The following is a 21,444-nucleotide window of genomic DNA, read 5'->3' as shown; positions in this document are numbered from 1 at the left end:
CCCAGTCAGTCAGTCAGTCAGTCAGCAAACATTTGGGCACCTACTGTATGCTAGGACCAATGCTAGATGGAGATCAGATAAGAAATGGACACAGAAAAGACACAGTGGATCACTGCTATCCTGCAGCACTAAGAAAATATCCCGAGAGCAGTAGGGCGCCATCAATGGTTATGGAGCAGGGGAGTCACCCAGGCACAGTTTTGTTAGAAGATCCCACTTGATGCTCTGGAGACAGATGAGAGTTCAAACCTTGGCCTACCTTCCAAAATATTCACGCAGCTGACAAAGAATTGGGCCTTGTTCATCCATGTCTCCGAGGGGCTAGCACACCATAGGCTCAGTAATCCTGAACAAATGCCAGAGTGATGAGTAAGTGGATGTGACGGATGCTTTTCTTGGGTGTCCACTTAGTCTCTAGTGTCCCACAGGGATCCTCTGGCTACCGCCTATGGCCCAACATCTCCAGCAGCCAGAATGTGGGCTGCTATGCCCTCAATGGTGCCAGTCACAGTTAATCCCAGCCCTGGGCGGTGGCATTCACTACCATTGCTTCCTCCTGCCCAGACAGTACCTGGCACCCACCCCAGGGCTGGGCCACATGGGCCGACTAGGCAGAAGATGCCAGGAGCTGGCCAGAAAACTGCAGGCCGGCGCTCCATACTCCTGAGCCCTGTGACCTGGCCAGTGTCAGGAAGGGGATAGGAGGCCCAGACTCCTCCCCAGGGCCCCATCCCACACCGAGCAGCCTGGGGAGGGCACCTACCGGCTTGCTCTTTCCTCTCCCTCCCTTTCTCCATCACACTTGTGAACACAGAAAAAGTCAACACCCACATGGCCCCTTCTTCGGAGCCAGCCCTCACTGTCCCAGTCCCTGGCCAGTCTGAGACTCCCAAAGTTCCCCCACCCCCTCTCTGGGGGTCACATGACTCAGTCACCTCAGGCACGTGACTTGGCGCAACCAGTTGAGTCCTGTGGGTCCCGTGAGCCATGCAGTGTGTTCACGTGAGCGTGTGCATGATGTCTGTCACTGGGTCCTGGTGGCTGTGTGTGCACGTGCTCACACGCACGCATCTGGGCGCCTGTCTGATCACATCTGAGGAGTGTGTCCTTGCTGGGGGTGCTGTGCCCACCGGTCTCCCCTGTGTGAGCCCATGGGTGACCCTGGGCAGTAGCGCCTGTGCCAGGCTACCCTGGAATTGCCTGGCGTGCCCTGGCTGTGGGTCTGACATTGTGTCAGAGAGGTGGTGGGTCCCTGTGTAAGAAGGAACCGCAGCCCACATCTGCAAAGCATGTACACACACTCACACACATTTCTGCTTATTTGGACTTGGGTTCTGTGGTGAATAGTTCGGGAGGGGAGAAAATATGAAACCTCAGCAGCGCCTTCCCTGGCCTGTGGGGACTGGGGGGGTGAGAGTGAGGTTGCAGGCTGGAACACTGTGCTCCCCTTTGTCCCATGCCCTGCCAGGAACCCACAAGAGGGGCTGGTTCCAGCCCTTTCCTGGCCCCCCAGAGGCTGGGGTAGAGGAAATGAGCCCACCTTCTGAGGAGGGGGGGTCACTTCACCCTGTCCCTGCCAGCCTGCTCAGTGGGACCACAGGCTGTAGAGGGTGGGAGCCAGGCTGGACAGGAAACACCAGCTGCCCCTGTGCCTTTTCTCAGCCCAGCTGGGTCTTGAACTGGGGCCTCCAGATCTGAGTCAGAACTGTCTTCCAGTCAGACTCTGGAAGGTGACCCCTAAATGCCTGGATGGTGATGCTTACAGACCCAGGGGCCTTCCTCTCCTCCCCTGAGTCTGCTGTCTCTTGATCTGAACACACAGCGCAGCACAGCAGTGACTCAGATTGGTGGCCCTTCACTTTGAAATGGGGGCAGTTTTCTAGTGACCACGAGGCAAGTAACCGTCCTGGAATGTATGGGTCAATGTGTGTATGGGGATGTCTGTGGGCCCCGCAGCGGGTGGGGGGGAGAAGGGGGAAATGTGAGACTCTGCCATCTCTCCTCGGAGCTCAGTGTCTCGGAAGGAATGTCTGGGCTGGGGATTCCCCCCACTCCTTATCCCACAGCTCAGCCTCGACCCACTCCAGTCTCCTCCCTCGTCTCCCCAAGTACAGACTGAATCAGCCCCGGGGGTGGGGTGGGGGTGGAGGGGTGGGGATGGGCAGAAGCCGGGTGGACCAGGGGCTGAGGAAGAGGGACACTGAGACTGTCCTAGGACGGGGGAGGCTCTTTTTTCACACACACCCCTCAGCAGACAGCTCCACCCCCAGAGCTTTCCCTCTGCACTGACCCCATGGAGGAATTAGAGGGGATCCAAAAGGTGCTTGAGCTGCCTCTACAAACACCCCAAGAGTGTCCCCCTCCCCCAACCTGGGCCAGAGTCCCCCTGCCCCATCAAATGCGCCCCACGGTAGTAGTATTCAAAGATGCGGGGGAAGCTGAGCGAAGGGACTTCAGAATGGGGTGTGGCCTCCCTTTCAGGAGCATCCGAGGACGCCTCTCCAATTCCCGAGCTCCGGGTGTGGGGTCGAGACAGAGCTCCCGCTAAGGGTCTTAGAACACCATGGAGCGCCGGCTCCACCTGGCAGCCCAAAGGGGTCATTTCTACCTCTGCCCCAGACGCAGCAGGGAACCCAAGGAGGAAGCTGGCCCGCGATGCCCTCCCCGTGCCCGTGCCATCTGCCGAGCCCCGGGACCCTCCTCCGCGCCAGCCCCGCTCTCCTCCCGCTCTCACTCCCAGCAGCAGCGGCCGGCTTCTCGCAGCCTCCTCCCATTGGCCAGGAGCGCCACGGTCCCACCAATGAACAGGCCTCATTTTGGCAGGGGGCGGTCCCAAGGGCGGGCGTCCCCCTCCTCCCCTGGGCCGCGCAGGGCTGGCAGGAGCCCCGCCCTTCTCTAAATTTAAAGGGCCGGCGTGGAGACCCCGCTCCGGGAGGAGGTGCAGGGGAAGGGCGGGGTGCGCGGGGCTGCAGACTGGAGAGCCCTGGATCTCTCCTCCCAAAGAGTGAAACCGGCGCCGGCTGCTTGTGGAAGCCGAGAAGGAGCTTATGTTGGCACCACTCTAGGAAAAAGTCTTTAACGAGGAGGGAAACAAATCATAATATTTCCTTCTCTGGCGTCCCAACCCCGTTGCCTGGAAAGGCACCCCCATGGACAGTTCACCCCTAGTAGAGTCCTGTCCCCTCAGAACGATGACCCGTGATTCCCCTACTGTTTATTACCCGCCCTCCCCCCCACACACACCCACCCACAATAATTTCAGCTTCTAAATTGATGATATTGCAGAACTGCCCCGAGAGGCCAGGCCCCAGATAGAAGCAGGGCTTCGAAGCTATCTACCGTAGTTTCCTCTGACAGGCCCCCAGGAGCAGATGGTGCTGGGCGTGATGCAGGATGCTCATCTTTGCCACCAGTGGTCCGCCCAGCACACAGGAAGGCTCAAAACGAGGAGCACCAGGTTTTCTGAGCGGCTTCACTCCCACCCTGCCTGCTTCTTGGCTGCCCTCCCCTTCAACTTGGCTCCCACCCTCTGGAAGCTCCATCTTGCTGAACTAAGCTGCAGTTTCCAGCAGGTGGGGTGGGGGCTGCTCACCAAAGGGGGCTCACTGAGCTCCTTCAGTAAGTTCCTGTAGGCCCCGGCCAGAAGGGGTCTCTGGGAAGGAGTTGGCTCATCTGCATAGAGTCAAGTCCTTCCCGGACCCCAGCCCAGCCTGGAGGAAGGGTCTCTCCTCTCCCAGGCCCCACGAATAGGGCTTGGCAAAGGCTTATCGCCTAAGGAACAGCTGCTAGAGAAATACCTTAGGCGCTGACTCACTGCCCTCCCCCTCTTTACAACCCCCTCCCATCGGGCCCCACACCAGGCTTGGAAAGACCTTGAGAGAAAGAACAGGGGTTAAGTGCCCCCAGCTGGACTGGCCAGGGCTCTTTGAAGGATGTAGCTATCCCACCCCTAAGTGCAGTGGGATGGGGCATGTTACACCCTTCAACGGCCTTCATCTGCCATCACAGTTATTCTTAAAGACCATTCAGCTGAGGTCTCTGATGGGCATACTGATGGCACTGCCCTCTGAAGTACAAATTCCTGTCCTTCCATCAGTGGTTATCAAGTGATATCACTGGATCCAGCAGATGAACAAGACACAGAGCCTGCTTCAGAGAGTTTAGGCTGGCCAGCAGGCTGTTCCAGCCCAGAGGAATGTCTGTTGTGGCTGGGGAAGGACTGGTCAGTGAGGGGCTGTGACTCCCCAGCTCCCCTCTGGACTTGGGCATCCCTCTCAAATACAGCTAGGCAGCTTTTTTAGTTTATTAGGTAATTACGAGGATTAAATAAAATGATGTCTATGAAAGCACTTTGGAAGGTCAAAACCATAATAAAAAAGTAGGATGGTGATGGTAATTTCCAGCCAGCTGGGAAGAGAGGAAGTACCTAAGTCAGCAGGGTTTCTGAGCTATTTTACTCTGGATTCTCTGATCAGGCTTTCTTTGAGGGGAAGGCCAAACGGCCTCTGCCCACTAGCTCTGATCTCAGCTCAGGTGCAGAATTAAACTTTCATGAGCTGCAATTTTCATAATAAAGACCAATAATTGTTGAGCACTCATTACATACTAGGCGCTGTTCTGAGTGCTGTATGTATGTACATATGAATGGTCTCTATACACATGTTTTCTGTATTAGCTCATTTTATCCTCATAATCCTATGCAGCATTAAGGACCTAACAAATCACTGATCTTCATGACACTATAAGGTAGGAGCTATCTCCCCCTTACAAAGGAAGAATCCAAGGCACAGAGCGAAATGACATAGCCAGCAGTGGTGGGAAGATTCGAAAGCAAGTTTTCTGGCTGCAAAGCTTGTGTTTGCCCCCTGTTCCCTGCTGACAGATGCTCACGGGGCTCCGGATCTTATTCTCAGGGGACTTTTCTGCTCATCCCTCCTAGATCCCGTCTGCCATGAAGAGCCAACTACCCAATCCTTAAACCAATCCCCTAGTAACTGGTCCTTCCCCACTCACGTGGGACCCCAGAACCTGAAGCAAATCACCCCCCACATCTCCTCCAATGACCTCAACCACCCCTGCAAATTCATCAAGTCAGTAAGCGATGAATGGACAGTTAGCATTTCCTTACATGTTTCTAATCCTTTGGAGAGATAAAAATAATCACCAACTGTGTACCAGCCACTGGGTACTTTTTAATAAGAGGTACCGTTTGTTGGGTAATTACTATGTACCCGGACTGTTACATGCATTGGCTTGCTGAATTCTCACCACAATCCCAGCGAACAGGAATGACTATCATCCCCAGTGGTATAAAGGAGGAAATGAAACATACAGAGGTTAATTAGCTTTCTCGAGATCCCAGAGACCATTATTTTTCAGACATTTTTGTTTCTAAGAATTATATTTTACATCATTACCAAGTACATACATACACATGACTGAGATAAAAATATCATCATATATTTAACTTCACTATGTTCAGTGCACTCTGATATTTTCTACTCTATTTTGGTCTGTTTTATTTTGTCTTAAATTCTGGTCGTGACCTACTAAATTGATTTCACAACCCATTAATGAGTCACCACCCACGGTTTGAACAGCACTGAGTCATAGCTAGGACTGAGGCCAGGATTCGAACCCAAGTAGCCTGGCTCCAGAGCCTAATCTCTTGGCTCAAGAAATGGCTGAGGAAAGGGGGGACACAAGAGGCATGAGGGCAGATGGGAGCTGTGCTATCAAGGGGGATGGAGGCCGTGGTACTCCCACCACCCTGCATCCCAGCAAAAGAGAATACAGAAGTTAACGTCACCTCTGGCATGCAAACAAGCCAGCATCCCAGTCACTTAGTCTTCTTCTGTAGGCCGTAGGGTCGATGGAGCAGCTCAGGCAATCGAAGTGATTTGACCAAGGTCACAGAGAAGCAGCTAGGGCCCAGGGTCCTGCCTTTGAGTCCAGGGGCTCTACACACCATCCACAGCTCCCTCTTGAGGACACTGACCTTGAGGGTGGAGGTGATGGTGGCAGTGGCAGTGGAGGTGATGATGGCAGGAACGGTCCAGTCAGTACTGGGGATGTGAGCAGTGGGGAGGCTGGTGATGATGGAGGTGAGATGAGGGCCAGAGTAAGGGGGATGCCACAGGGCAGCGGTGGCCGGGCAGGCTGGGCCACTCCCTCAGCAGTCCCTGCAGCCTGCTCCCAGCCGAGCTCACCCGCTGCTCCTCTCCAGCCCTTCCCTGAGCACCTGGACCACTTCGCAGAGAGCATGGAGGACTTCTCCAATGACCTGTTCAGCAGTTTCTTCGATGACCCGGTGCTGGATGAGAAGAGCCCTCTACTGGACATGGAACTGGACTCCCCCACACCGGGCATCCAGGCTGAGCACAGCTACTCTCTGAGCGGGGACTCAGCGCCTCAGAGTCCCCTGGTGCCCATCAAAATGGAGGAGACCGCCCAAGGTAAGAGAGGGGCAGAAGGACCCCTGCAGCACAGCCCAGGGGGCCCAGGCGGGGAGGAAGTTCCCAGGGGCCAGAGGGGTGTCTCACAGGTGGAGACTCCTCCATAAACACCACATTTGTTGGAAATGCAGATTCTCAGGCCCAGCCCTCCCGGTGACTCTGATATACTGATTAGACTGAGAATCGCTGACTTAGCGGAAATGGGGGTGGGGGAAGCAAATAATAAATGTAGACAAGTTACCAAGACTCTAGAACATTTCGCGTGCTCATATTCCATGAGATATTACCTGGGGGAGAATTCTGCACCCCACTGTCCACCTCTTGTAAGTGAAGTTTCCTTTGATCCCTTCCTTGGGTAATCAATGCTAGGCTGTACCCCAGTTTCTACAAATATAGGCAACCCTTGGCTAGGTGATCATGGGCACATCTCTTGGATTCACATCTCCTTCCCAATACTCCTAAGGGCAGGTACCGCCAGCCTCGGTTTCTTCATCTGCAGATGGGCATAATATAAACATCGCTGCTGTTCTCTCCAGTTTACAAAGTACCTTCATTTCATGATCTCGATTCTCAGACTGTCGGGTGGGGCAGGAACCATTTTTATTATAATCCCTTTCTAAATAAGGAAGATGAGACTTCATTTTCTGAGGTCACATGCACAGTAAAGCTCAGAGCAGCGACCCGAGAGTAAGCACGCCCCCTGATCTTAAACTGTACACCATTGCCAGCACCATGTTGCCAGCCTTCGGCTGCATGCTGGTGCCTCTGTTGTGTGATCTTAAGCAAATTACTTAACCTCTTTTTATATATTTTTTAGAAAGATAAAGTCATCAGCTCAGTGCCCAGCACATTAATGTATACCAGTAATTAGGACTATATTCATTGACTGTATTGAGGTTTTAGTTATTCTATTGTGGCTAGAACAGTGAGCGGGGTTCTCATTCCCTTTGCCTTCAGAGGACAATGGTTTGAGGGAATCTCTTCAAATTCTCAGGTATTAATGAGAACCATTACTGAGGCAGCAGAGAGGGGCGCTGCAGGCTGGCGGTACCTGCCCTTAGGAGTATTGGGAAGGAGATGTGAATCCAGATGTTAAGGCTGTGCGAGGCTTCTCCAGGGCCAGAGACAGGCCTTGTGCCCCCTCCCTGACCCACCTCTGTGAGGGCAGGGACATCTTGTGAGGTTGTGAGTGGTTCAGGGCTTGTGGCTGCTGAGGTCTCCGCCCCAGCCAGAGGAAGGGCAGGGTGTGGGCAGTCTCCCCTGGAGGCAGATTCTCCATCCGCCCTGCTGGGCCAGCCCAAAATCTCCTCAGCCTCCCCAAGTCTATTTTTAGGGCAATTTGTCTGTGGGCCCTTTGCAGGGGGCAGCTTCCCGGAGGCCTGTGGGCTGGCCCTGTAATTTGGGAAGATTGTGGGTGTTCCTAGAACCCAGGGGCAGCCTGTGGCCCAGAGCTGGGGCACACAGACTCCCCGCAGGGTGCGACCAACCTCCAAGGTGGAATCAGACAGCTGCTAAGCCCTCACCCCACCCATAGCCAGGGCCCCAAAGTCCAGAGTCCCCTGGTGCTCCCTGACCCACTGCCACTGCCTTGTTTAGGCCTTGCCTTCTCGCTGGACAATTTCAAAGCCTTCTGAGGGCCCCCTGTATCCATCTGCCTTGCCACCAAGTGATCTTTCTTAACATTACAGATTTGAGCATGCTTGAAAGGCCCCAGCCTCCCACTCCCCATTACAAATCCACACTAAGCCCAGCCTCAAGGCCTCGCCACCCTGCTGTGCTGGCCTCTGGAACCCACCTTCCCCTCCTCTTTCCATTCCAGCTACTCTTGACTGCTGGTGACCCAGCACCTTGCAGTGCTCTGCAAATAGTGGCTGAGTGACAATCACATGCAACTAGAACCACCATTGGTCAAGATTTTAATTCCTGTCAGACACTTTCCCGTTGCAGAAGCTAAGGCTCAGAGAGGTTGAGCAACTTGTCTAAGGTCACACAGCCAGCCAGGAGGGGCCGGGTCTGTAGGCCCAGCCCACTCTAGAAAGCGTGAAATGACAAGCTGCCTCCGCCTCTTTTGGCCGCAGTCTCCTCCGCCCTTCATCTCCCAAGGGCCCCTTTCTGTCTGTCTTATACCCTAGCATCTCTCCTCAGTCCAGTCCAGAGCAGCTCCGAGGGGGGAGGACAGGGGCTGAGCCCTCTGCTTCGGGAGTCCCCTGAGCCTGGGTCCTGCCCCCTCCCCCCAGATGTAGAACAAGGAGCATGGGTGCTGGGACACAAACTCTGCTCCGTCATGGTGAAGCAGGAGCAGAGCCCAGAGCTGCCCGTGGACCCTCTGGCCGCCTCCTCAGCCATGGCCGCTGCCACCGCCATGGCCACCCCGCTGCTGGGCCTCAGCCCCCTCTCCAGGCTGCCCATTCCCCACCAGGTAAGCCTGGGAGCTGTTTGGGGGGCTCCGTGGGGAGTGGTTTGCAAAGCCCCAGGTAGCCTGGGCGCTGTGAACAGGGAGCAGCGCTCCACACTGAGGGTCAGGGCTCCGGGACCAGGCCTTTGCCTCCGCTTGGGCTGCCTGCCCCTTCGCCACTCCTGGTGGCCCATGGGGTAAACTGGCCTCCTCACTGTGTGTGGAAGAAAACTGGGTCCCAGCCAGGGTTGGGGGTCAGAGGCCCTGTCCAAGGTCTCAGACATTGGACACTTAATTTTCTTGAACATCAAGATTTTGAAAGACAAAGAGTGGACAAAATGAAGAGACAAAAACTGTGCTGTAGCACAATTGTTTACATTCATGAGATTAATATGTTTAACCCACGTTCTCATCCAGCCCCCACCCTCCCCGAGAATGGATAGACAAAGGCATTTACTACAGGCCAAAAAACTGAAAGCGAAAACCCTCTGCAAGTGTCAGACCCAGACGTCGGGCCCTGGAGAGGCCTTGCCTGGTTCCCAGCCAGCTTTCGCTCATGCTCTGAGCAGCTCATCTTCCTGAATCTTCCTCTCTGTTTCCTTCTCTTCAAAATGGGAGAGCAAGAACTACCTACAAGGGGGTCTGGCGCCAAGATTCTCCTGTTCAAGGATCATCTTAAATCCCTAGCCAGGGGGTGGCTGCCCCAACCCCTGTGGCCTACCCAGCTCCGTTGATCAGAATTATGCGGCCAGGGCCTCCCTGGTGGCGCAACAGGTTAAAGCGCAGCACTAAGAAGCTATCCGCAACCACTGCGGCACGAGTTCAATCCCCAGCCAGGGAGCTGACCCACATGGCGCAGCAGACCTCTGCTGTCTCCCTGCTGCTCCCCTCAGCAGTGGATTTCAGCACATCTGCCTGTTCTGCTCCCCACTCTGTCTCTGGTAAATTCTCTCACTGCCCCTGCACCTCTGGCCTGTACCCCAGTCCTGTGTGCATAAATAAATCTTCTAAAAAAAAATTATGTGGGTCCTCCCTGGTGGTGCAGCGGGTTAAAACACAGCACTGAGAAGCTAAAGGCACTTCTGCATGAGTTCGATCCCTGCCTGCCTCAGAGGTGACCACATGGCGTGGCAGACCTCTCCTGACCCACCCGCTGCTCCCCTCAGCAGTGTAACTTCGTCTATCTGCCTGTTCTACTCCCCACTCTGTCTCTGGTGAATCCTCTCACCCTCCGCATCTCTGGCCTGTACCCCAATTCTGTATGAATAAATAAATAAATCTTTAAAAAAAATTATGTGGCCAAAGGCTAGGAAGGTCAGTCCCACTCTACATCCCCACTGACCCGAAGGTCAAGTGTGGGCTTCCAACGTGGAGGATCTTTTGTGACCAAAGCAGTCCTAAGACATCTCGGAGATTGGGCACGTGCCTTGGAGAAAGAAATGGAAGCATCTTGCCCCAGCTTCACAGTCAAGAACAAAAGAGCTGCTTCCCAGATCAGCCACCCCATTGCAAAGCCCTCACCGGGCGAGGTCATCAGGCCTCCGTGGAAGGCCCAGGTGCCTGGAGTTGGCACTGTCAACAGCGACCCACACAGGTGCCCTCACCTCCTGCATCACGGTCCCTCATCTGTAGATGTGACCAAGGCCCTGTCAACTTGCACCTTCAAGGATGCTTACTGCCGGGGGGATTCTGTGTCTACCCTGATATCAAGGCTCTCTCTGCTGGCTGTAGTCACAGGGGATGCAGCAAACACTGCCTTTCTCGAAGGAAACACTCCAGGTATCATTAGTCACGTGGAAGGAACCTTCTAGTCCTTTCTGGGGCAACAAATTGAAATATAAGGAAATAGAGATGCTTGTTTGTTTAAAGCACAAGTCTAATTCTAGCAATTCCTAACTTAAAACCCATGAGGGACTTGTTGCTTCAGCCCCTTGGCCTGGGGTCCACTCACCTCCAAGATTTCTCCATCCCTGACACACTCCCCTGCACTCTGGACACCCCGAAATACTTGCAGTTTGCAGATCCAGCCACAAACTCTTTGGGCCTCTGCCTGCTATTTGGGCTTGTCGCTCTACTAGAGAGGCCTTACCCTGCTCTTACTGCCCTCCCCACCCTTTACCTGGAACCACCTTGACTCATCTCAGACTCCAGCTGTCCTGTGAGTTTTCTCTGACCCCCTGTTCGCTTGTGCCTCCTTCACCTGCACAGTTACCACTCCTTGAACAGCGAGAAAGTTGCCATCGTGATGGCCGCCAGGCCAAGCCCTGTGTGCCGGCGTCAGGGTAGTAGGATCAGGCTCCACAGAGAAAGTGGCTGACCTCAGAGGCCACAGGAAACCGTCCTTCTCGGAGCTGATGGCCTAAACTATGCTACTGGCCCGCCGTTCTCTTAGGTGTGACTTGGCTGGCCCAAGCTCGAGACCTAGCCTCTGCTCCCCATGGCCTTGCCTGAGCCCTGAGCCCCACCGCCTTGCCACTGTGAGGGCAGACCACCGCCTCGGGAGGGAGGGGCAGTGGCTGACATGCAGGGACAGCCCCACGGGTGGCTCATAGAGCTGGACCTCTTTTTCAGGCCCCAGGAGAGATGACCCAACTGCCAGTGATCAAAGCAGAGCCCCAGGAGGTGAACCAGTTCCTCAAAGTGACACCAGGTGAGTGTGTGCAGGGAGGGAGACCCCTCTCCATCGCCCTCAGCACCCAGAATGTCCGCCCCTGGCCCTGGCCGTTCCCCATCCTCTGTCCTTTATCCCCTTCTTACCTAATCGGCCACTGTCACTGCTAGTCACAATTCCCTCTCACCCTCTCTGCTAACCCCCACCCATTACTCACTAACTGAAGCCCACTTTATAGCCATCTGTTCGTCCTTTTGTCCCATCTCTTCACCTGACCACCCGTCTATCCAGCCGACAGCCAGCCCCCATCTCTCCCCACTTACCCACCCACCCAACAAGGATGCACTGGGCATCGGGCAGTCCCAGGAGCTAGGGAGGCCAAGAGAGAGAAGGCAGCCCCAGGACCCAAGTAGATCACACAGCCACCAGCCAAGCACCAATTTACAGCACTGACATGGATGGTGTGTCCATGCCAAGGATCCCCAGGAGCCCCAGAATGTATCCTGGACCTGAGAGGGGAAACAGAGGAAGCTTCTAGCACTGACTAGAAATAGAAAGGACCGAGCTGGCCAAAAGGAAAAAGGGCTAACTGAACCTTTCCAGATTTTAAGTCATCAACTCATCAAACACTGATTAAGTATCTGCTGTGTATCTGGCCCGGGGCTTAATGCCAGCGGTATAAAAAGAGGAACAAGGCCCAGCTTTCACTGCCCCGGAGAGAAGCCAGATACGTAGAGCAGGAGAGGACCAGCGTGAAAGCACCTTGCCCAACAGAGTGCCCTTCGGCTGGGAAAGCACAGTCATGTGCATTAGCTCACTGCATCCCAGCTGCCCAAGCAGGAGGCGTCCACCCTTGCAGCAGGGAAGCTTAGGCAAGGTTAAGGGAACATAACCATGGGTCATACTGCTGGGGGTACAAGCGGCAAGACTTGAACTCAGGTCTCTGACTCCAAGCTCAGGGCTCTTTCTGGGACGGATCTATGCAAGGTAACTGAAAGTCATCAAAGCAGGGAGAGAGGGCCCTGCAGAAAGCAATGCGGCACCTCCTTCTCCTCCAGCAATGTTCCAGGTTGCCATGCCTGGAATGATCTGGACATTCTGGGCTGCCCTGGGAGCTCTCCCTACAGCTAGGATCCTCTTGCTCTGCCCAGCCTCTCCCCGACCCCCAGAGGCCATAGCATGGAGGGGGCTGCTGTGGAGAAGTGCTCCAGGCTGAAGCCGGTGCCTATGTCTTGTAACCCTGAAGTTGGGGGTGGGAAGTCTGGGGTCCTTGTGGCTAAACAGCATGGGGTGAAAGGAAGGAAGGACAGGGGCTGGGGCTTGCCCAGCTGATCCCCTTCCAACTCCCGGCAGATTCCAGTCACCCCTGGGGTAGCCTGGAGGCTTAAAGATCCTGGACCAAGATGGGAGAGGAAATCCTAAGAACCCAAGTCAAGGAGCCTGGCCTCCATGGGGTGTCAGGCTGAGGCAGCTGTCGGGAACCAGCTTCTGGGGTATCGGCTCACCTTTGGGACCTGGTAGAGGGCCTTCTGGTGTCCCGCTTCTCCAAGCCTCAGCAGCCTGTCCCCCATCATGCCAGGGTCTGGCTTAGGCCCATGGGATGCTCCTCTCTGATGTCCAAGCAGAACTGGGGTGGAACCCTGCTAACCTGCTCCCCCGCTCTCCCCAGAGGACCTGGTACAGATGCCTCCGACGCCTCCCAGCAGCCATGGCAGTGACAGTGACGGCTCCCAGAGTCCCCGCTCTCTGCCTCCCTCCAGCCCCGTCCGGCCTGTGGCCCGCTCCTCCACGGCCATCTCTACTTCCCCACTCCTCACCGCCCCTCACGTAAGCAGCTGGGGGTGGGCTGACCCTGGAGGCCAGGAGTCGAGTTAGTCCACCCCAGCACATGACCAAGGGGGACAGTTCTGGGGAGCCCCCAGCCTGAGAAGTGCCCCCTGGCAGATGGGAAGGAAGATCTTTGGATCCTGCCTCATGGTAAACAGGGAGGCGGAGGGAACTCGACATTCCCAACCTCCAGGGGGACTGAGGAGGCCCAGGGTCCCCCCCAGAACAAGAAGCTAGGGCCTGAGCCCTGGGAGGGGCCTGAGGGGATGCTGTTTAAGGAAGGTGGTGGATTCAAGGGTAGGATCTAGGGAGCTCCCTCCCCAACAGTGTGCTGAGTGCCAAACTTAGAGGCTCCCAGCAGACCTACACACGAGATACAGATGATTGGATTGAATTCAGATGTACCCCCTTTTCAGACAAGGCAGCATTTCAGACGCTGCCTTGACTAGGTCATACTGGGGCCACAGCAGAGCATCAGCCTGTCTAGCTCCTCACCACATGTCCTACTTCCCACAGAAATTACAGGGGACATCAGGGCCACTGCTCCTGACAGAGGAGGAGAAGCGCACCCTGATTGCTGAGGGCTACCCCGTCCCCACAAAACTCCCCCTCACCAAAGCCGAGGAGAAGGCCTTGAAGAGGGTCCGGAGAAAAATCAAGAACAAGGTAAAGCAAGAACCAGATGTGGCTGTGCCCCAAGGCTTCCTGGAGTGGGGGTGGGGGCTCCCCTGGGGATGCCAGCCCTGACGGTATGGCCCGTGGTAACCCCTGTGTGGGGGCTTCCTCCTCTAGATCTCGGCCCAGGAGAGCCGTCGTAAGAAGAAGGAGTATGTGGAATGTCTAGAAAAGAAGTAAGGGTCCTGGGGGGTGAGGGACCCGGACCCCAGCCCGCATCCTACCCTGCTCTCCCCTCTCTCACAGGGCATCGGGGGCAGGGGAATGGCATTCAGGGAGTGGACAGGGGCACAGGAGAGAGATGCAGGGCTGAGGGGGCAGCAAGGAATCTGGGGGGGCCCTGAGCCAATACCTGGTTGACCCCACAGGGTGGAGACATTTACATCAGAGAACAACGAACTGTGGAAGAAGGTGGAGACCCTGGAGAATGCCAACAGGTGGGTGGGGTCACCTGCAGCCTACCAGGCCCTGCCCTTCCGTGGCAGTCCAGCCCCCTCCCCTGTGTCCAGGTACAGGGAACCCCGAAGCCCAGGCTTCCCACCCTCCTTCACCTGCACGTCACAGACCCCGGGCAGCACCAGTGAGACGCTGAAAGGAAAAGGTCCAGAGCAGTGGTTTTTCAAGTGTGGCCTCAGCAGCCGCCATCCTGGGACTGGTTAGATGCTTCTCTTCAGGCCTCAAGCCTGAGGACTGAGCCAGGAGCACACTGTTTTGATAAGCCCTCCAGGTAACCCTGGCGGCCCTCTCTCCTAGGGCTCTGGGTGTACATCCTGGCTAAGCAGCCTCCAGTCTCCTGAGGCTTGTTGGAAGCTCAGAATATCAGGACTGTCCCCAGACTTACAGAATCCAAGTCTGCATTTCAACAAGCTTCTTGGGTAATTCACACATACGATTAGGCTGGAGAAGCTGCATAGACCCGGCATAGTGCCTGGCAAATCGTAGCTACACAGAGTCACAGCTCTGGGTTCTTCTCTGGCTCTGCCATTTTCGTGACTCCAGGAAACGGCTAAACCTCTCTGGGCCCCAATTTCACTGTTGCATGGGACTCGTACACCATGAGTCACTGCATTGGCATTTCAGAATGCTCAATTCATGATAGCTTTGCTTCTTTTTTTAATTGTCAATATTCCAAATCCTTGATAATGCCCAGCCAGGAACCCACAGTATGTCTTTAATATTTTCTAGGATTAATTTCAAAAACATGTTAAAATAACAACAATCCAGTATGTAGCAGGTGTTCAACAGAAGGCTTTTTCCTGCTTTCCTTCCTTCTCCCCCAATTTCTCCAGTGGGATCCAGTCACTATCCTGACTGACCTTGAGAAAGTCCCCTGCTCAGGGAGGGGAGGATTCCCTTGCCGCTGACCTTTGAACCTCTTCCCCAGATTCCTCTCTGGTCCAAAACAGGGCCTGGCCCTTGGAGCTATTTCGCCACCTGCTGTACATTCTGGGAACTGCAGGAAAGCTGATAAAAGATTTGTTCACCTGTGTCCTGGGATTCCATACTGGTGGAGCTGGGTCCTGCCCCCAGAGGGTCCAAGTTAGTAATGGAGACTGATATGGAAATCCATAAATTAACCTAGTGCCAGGTGCTGTGATAAATGCAAAACAATAACGAAATAAACAAGCATGGTAGCTCCTATTTACCAGACACTCGTTAACGTACTTGATGATGCCAGACATGTCCATTTTACCCCAGGGTGTGGTGCAGTACAAAGCAGGAAGGCCAATTTAGCTGCAGCTGGTGTAGGATAAGAAAAAGGAGGTCGGGGCCTCCCTGGTCGCACAAGGGGTTAAGTCTGAGCACTATGAAGCTATCCACAGCCCCTGCAGCACCAGTCAGCCAGGGAGCTGCCCCACATGGCGCAGCAGACCTCCCCTGTCTCGCCCGTTGCTCCCCTCAGCAGTGGATTTCAGTACATCCACCTTTTGTGCTCTCCATTTTGTCTCACCCCCCACACACACACCTCACCTCTGGCCTGTACCCCAGTTCTTCTATGTTAAAATAAATAAAGTCTTTGAAAAGAAAAACAGGTGGGACTTGTCAGCCCTGGTTTGGCAGGCCTCCTCCAATCCCTACTTTGGCACGTAGCATGACAGGGTACCCCTAAGCTCCCATAGGGTGGAAGCTCCTAGACATTCACCATCAGGCAGGCTCCAAGAGCCCAAGCTGCACCACAGAGAAGACAAGCAGGTGACCTTTTCTGTCCTGACTGATAGGGCTACCTGGTGTGGATATCAGGTGCAGAGCCAGCCCTGGCCCTCCCTGGAGAGCTCCCGGGGGCAGTGATGCCTGCTGGGCCAGAGGCTGCTGGTGACCGCTGTGTCCTCCTCAGGACCCTGCTCCAGCAGCTGCAGAAGCTCCAGACTCTGGTCACTAACAAGATCTCCAGACCTTACAAGATGGCTGCCACCCAGACTGGGACCTGCCTCATGGTAGGTACTGTTCCCTCACTGCGGGGTAATAGGAAGATAAGTGTCCCCCAGGCCAGTTCTGTGCTACGAGGAACAAGCAGTACTGTGGGCAGCATCTGTGGGGTAAACTAACCCAGTGCCTGTAGACCCTCGTCTCTTTCACCAAGCCCATGGAAGCTTCTGGAACATGACCTTCCCTGACCAGTTCTAACGTGGTGCTATGACTCACGTGAACCCAGCTAGGGGGTGGAAGGGCAATTCCTGTGAGGAGGTAGCTTCCCAGGCCTAGCGGAGCAAAGGACTCAGTGAATCTAAGGGGTTCTGGGACAAATGGTGAGAAAAAGGCAGAGCAGATCATTAGAAATCATTCCAAAGTCCCAAAAGTGGTGCCTAGGCCTCTGCCAGATGTTCTCCTGCCCTCTCCTGAGAAGGAACAGCTGCTGCCTCCTGGCTGACTGCTCCCCAGGCCTCTGCAGCCCTCTCGTCAGGCGGCAGAGCTGTGCTATGGGTGCGGATGGTCAGTCAGTCCTTAGCTCCCACTGAGAATCTGCTGTGATAGTGGGTCCCCTTCCCTGGCCCCAGACCACCTCCCCTCCGCCTTTCCAGACTCCTGCACCACACTGGCCACTTCTCTTTTCTCGGGTGCTGTCCAGATGCCCCTACCATGGACAGGAATGGCCTCCTTCTCAGAGAGGGTGGGAGAGTCTATGTCTATGGATGGCTGACTCTGGGAGGTGCTTTCTTGAAAAATACTGAGGTGAGCTCCCTTGAGGCGCAACAGGTTAAAGCACAGCACTATGAAGCTGTCCATAGCCACTGCAGCATGAGTTCAATCCCTGGCCAGGGAGCTGGCCCACATGGCGCAGAAGATGTCTGCTGACCCACCCACTGCTCCCCTCAGCAGTGTATTTCAGTCAGCCCACCTGTTCTGCTCCCCACTCTGCCTCTGGTGAATCCTCTCACTCCCTTCACCTCTGGCCTGTACCCCAGTTCTTGTATGCATAAATAAATAAATCTTAAGAAAGAAAGAAAGAAAGAAAAAAACACTGAGCTCTTTGCACCCCTCCTGGCTTTAGGGGAAGAATCTGAGGGTGGCCAGCTGCAGCCCCTCCCTTCCTGATCTGACCGCTGTTCTCTCCCCATGACCAGGTGGCAGCCTTGTGCTTCGTGCTGGTCCTGGGCTCCCTCGTGCCCTGCCTCCCTGAGTTCTCCTCCAGCTCCCAGACTGTGAAGGAAGACCCCACGGCCACTGACAGCATCTACACGGCCAGTCAAAGTGAGTGTCCTCCCCCAGCTTCTAGGTAGAAGCCAGACACAGGAGAGGACCACGTTTGGGTCGGCACCACCTCAATCCACTGCCTCCTTTGCAGATGGGCAACGGGTGGCCCAAAGAGGGTCTATAACTGCCCCGTGTTACCCATGTTAGTTGTAGAATTGGGACCACAATGAAGAGCTGCTGGCTCCCAAGAGTGGTTTGGGTAGGAAGGTTTTGGGGAAACGGGGTGCCCTGTCCTAACGCTCATGTATGATGGTGCCCGTGGTACAGGCACCTGCAAAGCCCCTTCAGTATGTCGTGACTGAATAACAAGTGAAGGTTTGCTCAAAAGCCACTCCTAGCAAGATGGCGGCAGGCGCCTGAAGCTCTGTGTGAAGGGTTCTGAGGCACCGCAGGACCGACCCGAGTGTGGCAGTCACTGCTCACGTCTGCTGTGGATGGAGAAGGGCTCGGGCATTTCCCGCCCCTCAGGGGATGGTGAGGTGCCGAGGTGAAGACGGCAGAGCACAGAGTCAGTCACAGATGCCCACCTGCCAGGGACTAAGTGACCTTGGGCCACATCTTAAGCTCCCTACGCGCTTCTTCGTCTGAAGGTGGGAGTTCAGTGCCATGTTGAGCACGGAGCATGGTGTTGCGAGGACTAAATGGCAGGTGGTGTGTTCTTGGTGACTGGTACGGAGCTGGGGCTTCCTCAATGAGCCCAATGCCTCCTCCCAAGAGAGGTCCCCAGAGGAGAGGCCAGATGCCCAGGGGTGGCAAGGGGGAGGGCTGGTGGAGGGCACAGCACGGACCGGCATGGTTTCCAGGGGCAGCAGATGCCCTGGAGGACCTAGAGAGGAGCTTCTGACTGTCCTCCCATTTCGGAGTTTCGAGTTTCGGACGGAGTGGGCAGAAGGAGGAAGAGGAAACCCGAGAGGCAAGAGAGATGGGAGGCACCGGCTTGAGGGGTGCTGCTGGGAGGACCAGAGACCTTGGGGCCTCGGGAGGAAGCCGCTGGGGGGGGGAGGAGAAGAGGAAGCGGAGGTGGCCTGTGAACTCCTCCCCGACCTCCTCGGAGAGGGAGAGAACAGGTCAACTGTGGGATGTGGGCGAAGGAGGGTCTTGAGAACCACGAGTCGGTTCTCCCAAAGCCTAGGGACCTGTTTGGTTGTAGAGGAGAGGAAGGACTGGAAGTCAGGAGCAGGGGCGCAGATGGACAGAGCCAGAGCCCAAGGCCGCCCCCATCCTCTGCCTGCAGGCGGAGGGGGGTGGGGAGCTGTGGTAGGAAGCCAGGAAGCAGCGGCTTCCAAAGCTGGTGCCTCCGGCAATCTGGGGGGGCACCTTCCCACCCTCAGGGAGGCCAGGGGGATCTTGGAGAAGACCCATCTGGGTTTGCATCCCAGCTCAGGGCAACGGGCAACAGGTGTGTGACAATGTCCCTGATAACCGCAGTCACAGCTCCCTGCCTGTGAAATGGGGTTAAAATACCCTGGTCCCAGGCGAGAAAATGGTAATAATGATGAACAGCTATATAGCAGAGACATTTTATGGGGGTGGAGTGGGGAGTGGGATCAAAAGCAGTGGGGGGAGGGAAGCGCACTGGACTGTGGTGATGGCACAGGGTGCTTTGGTGATGGGAAGCCCCCGGGGATACAACTGAGATGGAAAAAGGCACAAAATGATGTAAAAATAAACTATTATATTATTAAAAAAAAAAAAAACTCTTGGTCCCAAGAGTTTCTGTGAGACGCTGGCTTGCGGTAGGTGAAAGGGTTTCGAACAGTGTCAGGCAGGTAGCAGATAGCCCACGAATGAGTCTTCCTTCCCTTCATTACCCCAAGAGTGAACTAAGTGAAGAGATTTATTCAAGGAGTGAGGGGCTCAGCTCTAATGCCCCACCGGCCCTTTCTGCTCGGCAAGAGCGAACCTTCTCAGAAGCTCGCTAAACACGGTCACCTCCCCTGTGTCAGCGCCCTTAAGTCTCATCCCTTTGTGAGGCTGCTGCCGGTATCCCCATCTTTCAGATGAGCCCACCGAGGCTCAGGAAGGAGAAAGCGAGGCGGGTTACCTGAAGTCGTGCAGCCGGGGGGGTTCGAGCTGGGGCTCAGAGTCCAGTCTGGAAGATTCCAGGGCGGTGAATGTGCCCACATGGCTGGGGTGCGGAAGGGGGCCCTCTCGGCTCTGTGGCTCACCCCAGGCCCCTCTCCAGTGCCCTCCCGCAGTCTCCTGTTCTACGACGAGGGGGCAGGCTCCTGGGAAGACGGCCGCAGCGCCCTGCTGCCTGTGGAGACCCCGGAGGCCTGGGAAATCAAGCCTGGAGGGCCCGCGGAGCCACACCCCCAGGACCCGCTTCAGCACGACCACCTGGACAGCACCCACGAGACCACCAAGTACCTGAGCGAGGCCTGGCCAAAAGACGTCGGTGGAAATGGCACTGGCCCGGACTTCTCCCATCTCAAGGAGTGGTTCCATGAAAGGTGGGGGGGTCCCCCCCTGCCCCTCCCCATGGGGCGCCCCACCCAGCCGCACCTCCCAGGGTGCCATCCCACCTGGGTCCACTCAGGCTTCCAGAGGGGGGAGGGGCTCTCCATGGACAGAGTCACTTCTGATTTCTCTTCTCTCTCCAGGGATCTGGGCCCCAACACCACCATCAAACTCTCCTAGGCCCTCGCCAAGACCCAGGATGCAGGACGAACCCTCGGCACCAGGAGGAGGGCTTGTCTTACTCACTAACCCGGATCCGGCTCGTACCCCTGCCCCCTGAGGTCCCACCCCAGGAGAAAGGGTCCCACTTCTCCCCAGTTCTTCTTTACCCCAGATCTTGGCTCCAGGCCCCCTACTCCACTCCCCCCTAACATTTGGGCTGACCACTCTGTCTCACCCTAAACCCTCTACAACCATCCACCTTCTCAGAGAAACCACTCGCTGGGCTACCCCATCCTTTCTCACAACAACCAACACAACCACTGCCTCCCTGACCCCCCATCCACACACACACACACATACACACACACACAGACGCGCGCACACACCCACACACACACCACCCCACCCCACTGTACAGAGACCAAGAACAGAAATTGTTTGTAAATAATGAACCTTATTTTTTATTATTGCCAATCCCCTAAGATATTGTATTTTACAAGTCTCCCTCCTACCGTCACCCCTCCCTTGTTTTGTATTTTACGAAGTTAATGCGGGCTTTGCTGCTCCCTGGCCCCAGGACGAGGACCCTCCTCTTACCTGGCCTCCCCCTGCTGCCGCCCAGCTGCTGGGCCTTTTTAATTGCCAAATTGCTTCATCCTTCAGCTCAGCACATGCTTTAAGAAGGCAAAAGTAAAAAAAAAAAAAAGATGCAGCATCAAATCCTGACTCTGTGCCCTTCTTCACAGGGGGAACATGAGAAGAGTAAGCTTCTCCTCTATTCTGGCAAGGGAGATGGGGGTGTCACAAGTCATTTCTACTGGGTTTCCCCCATTCAGTCAGGCACGGAATTCAAACTAAACAAGAATTCTGCTTCCATCTCTCTCCCAGACCACCCCAGCCCCCACCAGACTGCAGTGCTGAGTCTGGAAACACAAAAGCACCCTGCCGGGCTGTGGGGGTGCAGATGCAAGTTGGAGGTCCCACCATAGGCCAGGCACTGTGTTAGGCACTTCACACACAGAGCGCAGGGTGGTCCCCAAGACCTGCCAGCTCCTGTGTCCCTTAGACTAAAAGGTGCTGACTTCGGTGCAGGAAGAACTTCTCTGCTACTGGAGCGGCCTCGAGCAGCAGCGTGTGTGGAAGACAGAATTCTGATATGACTGCCC

At 55.5% G+C, this 21,444-nt stretch overlaps 1 protein-coding gene across 1 annotated transcript in view; it reads left to right on the top strand.

The window, feature by feature from the left end:
• Positions 1-20,998, top strand: part of CREB3L1 (cAMP responsive element binding protein 3-like 1) — a 33,015-nt gene extending 12,017 nt beyond the window's left edge. The window contains exons 2-12 of the mRNA XM_004682875.2: positions 6,227-6,455; positions 8,693-8,874; positions 11,422-11,500; positions 13,131-13,288; positions 13,805-13,954; positions 14,081-14,139; positions 14,332-14,400; positions 16,299-16,398; positions 17,527-17,653; positions 19,842-20,109; positions 20,260-20,998. Of these exons, the coding sequence (XP_004682932.1) occupies positions 6,227-6,455; positions 8,693-8,874; positions 11,422-11,500; positions 13,131-13,288; positions 13,805-13,954; positions 14,081-14,139; positions 14,332-14,400; positions 16,299-16,398; positions 17,527-17,653; positions 19,842-20,109; positions 20,260-20,296 (1,458 nt within the window). The 3' untranslated portion in view covers positions 20,297-20,998. The remainder of the gene's footprint in view (positions 1-6,226; positions 6,456-8,692; positions 8,875-11,421; positions 11,501-13,130; positions 13,289-13,804; positions 13,955-14,080; positions 14,140-14,331; positions 14,401-16,298; positions 16,399-17,526; positions 17,654-19,841; positions 20,110-20,259) is intronic.
• The last annotated feature ends 446 nt before the right edge of the window (positions 20,999-21,444 follow it).

This window comes from Condylura cristata, unplaced genomic scaffold, assembly GCF_000260355.1.
Source record: "Condylura cristata isolate star-nosed mole 26May11 unplaced genomic scaffold, ConCri1.0 scaffold00015, whole genome shotgun sequence".
In the NCBI taxonomy this organism is placed as follows: Eukaryota; Metazoa; Chordata; class Mammalia; order Eulipotyphla; family Talpidae; genus Condylura; species Condylura cristata.
The sequence above is the reverse complement of the archived record's forward strand: the minus strand, read 5'-3'. Positions and strand labels throughout refer to the sequence as shown.